Here is a 3,194-nt window from a genome sequence, read left to right on the forward strand (position 1 = left end):
TCCATTTTAATCCTTGTTCTGCTGTTATGACCTAAAGCTGAAAAAAAAACCACGTTAATGCATGTATTTATTCATACAAACAGCAAGCAAAACCCGTAGGTTCACCCAAACGCTGCAGAGAGCTGGTTTTGGACCAGCGGAGCGGCGTTGGCCGCAGCGGCCGTTGGAGCTCAACGGCTCTGGAAACCGGTGCTTGCTGCGCTTCCAAGCGGGAGGCCACGGTGCAGGATCTGACGGGCGCTTTGAAGCTCCCTGTCGCCCCAGTCACCCTGTGACCAGATACTGCCGCCAAATGGCCCCACGAGCCTGCCCCACCGGCCGTTGAACGGCGGCAAGATCAACGTTATAACCGTTGGCGCTCGGCTTCCTTGCGTGCTTACAAAAGATAAGCACAAATAAAGGCCCAAGTGGTGTCACGCAGAGTCGCCAACACGTCGCGGTTCTCTTAAATCCCAAACTGACGTTGGCCGCAAACGGCCCCTCCCCGCGCCGCCCCTCAGGGCCCCGCCCCGCCCCCCGCTTTCGGCGGGAAGCCACCGCCCTCCGTCACGTGACGGCCCCGCCCGCCCCGCCCGTTCGGGGCGCAGGCGCAGGACTCCCGCCCCCCCCCTCAGGGGGCGCTCGCTGTCCGCGAGGGGCGGTGGGGTGGGGCGGGGCGTGTGGGGGGGCTCCCTCCCCCCTACCCCGCCCCTCAAACAGCCTGCGGCACCAATCCGCGCGCCGCGTCCCGCCCCGCCGGCCAATCCCGCGGCGCCCTCCCACCTCCACCGCTGGCCAATCCCGACACCGCGTCCGCCGCGCCAGCCAATGAGCACGCGGGGCGGTGGGCGCGCACGCTCCCCCCCTGCCGCGGCCGGCGGCCGCGCTCGGCGCCCCCTCCCCTCGCTGTCGCGGCCCCGCCCCCGGCGCCGCCCCTTCCTGCCGCGGCCCCTCGGGCCCCGCCGCTGCCGCCTCCCTCTCTCCCTGCCTGCCTCCCGCCCGCGCTGCCGCGAGCCCGGCCATGCTGCTCCTGGCGGCCGCCTTCATCGTGGCCTTCGTCCTCCTGCTCTACATGGTGTCGCCGCTCATCAGCCCCAAGCCCCTCAAGCTGCCCGGCGCGCACGTCGTGGTGAGTTCGGCCGTTTGGCCCGGCGCGCGGCCGTTGGGCGGCCGTTGGCGGCGGGGGGCGGGCGGCGCGTGCGCGCGCCGGGCAGGAGCATCCCGCGGCGCCGGGGGCTCCGCAGGGAATGGGGCGGCTCCCGCGAGCGGCCGCGGCCCCGCCGCCCGTGGGCGCGCCGCTCGCTGCGCGCTTCTTTCGCCCGAGGTGCGGGAGCCGCGTGCGCGAGAGATCCCCGCGTGCCCGGTTCTCCCGCTCCAGGAGGTGCGCGGGGCTGAGGGAGCCGGGAGACTCACCGGCCAACGCGGAGGAAGTGGCCAGATGACACACGCACCTTCTCATCTTCGCGCGGATATCCATGTCTCTAGGCAGTGTTTTGAGTGCGCCCTGGCAGCGGGCTGCGAGGAAGGCTTTAGAAGTAGGGTTTTCGGCTGAACCTGCCGCCGAAACAGCAGTTCGGGATTAGTGCACCACAGAAAGCTGTTGTGGGTGTATTGCGCGGGGAGGAAAGGCAGGGGAGCGGTGCGGAGCTGCTTGCAGGTGGAGTGAGGAGTTGGGAGCTTGGTCATGCAGATGAGTTAAGCGGTTAAAGGAGTTGGGGCCCTAAAATTAGCACTTTTGACTTAGCTTTGCATCCCTAAGATATGCAGAGAGGCTGTAGGTTGCAGTTTGTTAAAACTTGCTTCCGAGTGCCCTCTGTTTCAGTGGCAGTTTGGGATAATCCTCCCCCAAATCTCCCTTTTACCTAAAAGGGACTTTGCAGCTACTGTGTATTAAAGTTTTTGAGTTTGGGGTGATGACTTGGGGTTTTTTTGCCATTAACTTATTGTTCAGGTTTCTTTGGAGGATGGAGCAGTCCCAGAATAATTTACACCTGTCTGAGTTGCAGCAGTATTCCGAAGTTGCTTTATGCAACACTGTATTACCTGAGTACAGAAACTGGACACTGCCTTTGCAGCATCATATACCTTGTGACCTAAGTTGGAAGGTGCATTAAGGATTTCTAGCTATGAGTGTCTCTTTCCAGAGGAATAATGCTACTTAAGCAGGAGCTTTTAGAAATCCTTAAGTATTGAAAAAGAGCAAAAGTGAAGCAGACTTAAGAGGTTCGCCTGTGTATTTTATGCAATAATGGCAGTGGTAAGAAGTTCAAATTGTTGGTCTTTTGCTTCCTATTCTCTGCTTTTATTCCAAGTTTTACTTTTTCTTTGTGTGGGTAAGCAATTTGTCTAAAACTGCTGTGGTGTTTTTCATAAGTGAAATGGCTCCTTTTAAAAAAAAGTCATGTTGAAAATGATGGAAATTTTCTTGTTAGAGAATACGCCCTTCCCTATCCCCTAAACAGTACTGCTAATTGCACTAGCAGTTTAAGGTCAATTTAGCACAAGTAGAGGTCTCAAAGGAAAAGAAGTGTTTGTACAATCTCTATCAAACTGAGAATCCATCTAGAGAAGTGAGTATATTCAAATACTCATGGATGAAAAAGCTGAGATGTCAATATCATGTCAATATCATGAAAAAAAGTCTGCAAGAAAATTATTTTCTTAAGAACTCTGCTGATGGAACTCCTTGTTTTACTTTGCTTTTGGTTTCCTGAAAATATTTAGGAGAGCTAATGCTATACATTACAATTCTTCCCAAGTTCTTTGTGTCTTAGATTTGTAGGTTCAGTTAATAATAGCTCTCTGTATTTGGCTTATTTGGATCTCAAATTTTCTACTCTAGTGAGTGAGAGGAAAAATATTGGATAAATGACATTTATAGTTTACAATATCATTAGGGATAAATTCCATGCTGTATGTCCAAAGTGAGTTCCTGCATCATATACTGAATGTCCTTTTCCACTGAAATGAGAGACTTCCAGAAATTATTTAAGGACCGTGATATTTAAGGGCTTCTTCCAAAGTCTCGAGGCCTGCTACCTATATATGTAGTATTCTCATATAGTTTTTTTCCAGTGTATAACTGGATTTTGATAAGACTATAGCTCAACATTTAGTAAGCTTTATCAGGCCTTGGTTAAATCCAGTCTACCTCGCTGGAAAATTCTGTGATATTACAGTACATCTTTAATATCATTTAGCTAAATTATGTATTC

General features: G+C 53.8%; 1 protein-coding gene across 1 annotated transcript in view; it reads left to right on the forward strand.

Moving 5' to 3' along the window:
- The first annotated feature begins 967 nt into the window (after positions 1–967).
- The window catches only part of KDSR (3-ketodihydrosphingosine reductase), a 21,582-nt gene continuing 19,355 nt past the window's right edge, over positions 968–3,194 (forward strand). The window contains exon 1 of the mRNA XM_026034546.1: positions 968–1,108. Coding sequence (XP_025890331.1) covers positions 1,001–1,108 — 108 coding nt within the window. The 5' untranslated portion in view covers positions 968–1,000. The remainder of the gene's footprint in view (positions 1,109–3,194) is intronic.

This window comes from Nothoprocta perdicaria, unplaced genomic scaffold (assembly GCF_003342845.1).
Source record: "Nothoprocta perdicaria isolate Ctin4 unplaced genomic scaffold, notPer1 scaffold_147, whole genome shotgun sequence".
Classification (NCBI taxonomy): Eukaryota; Metazoa; Chordata; class Aves; order Tinamiformes; family Tinamidae; genus Nothoprocta; species Nothoprocta perdicaria.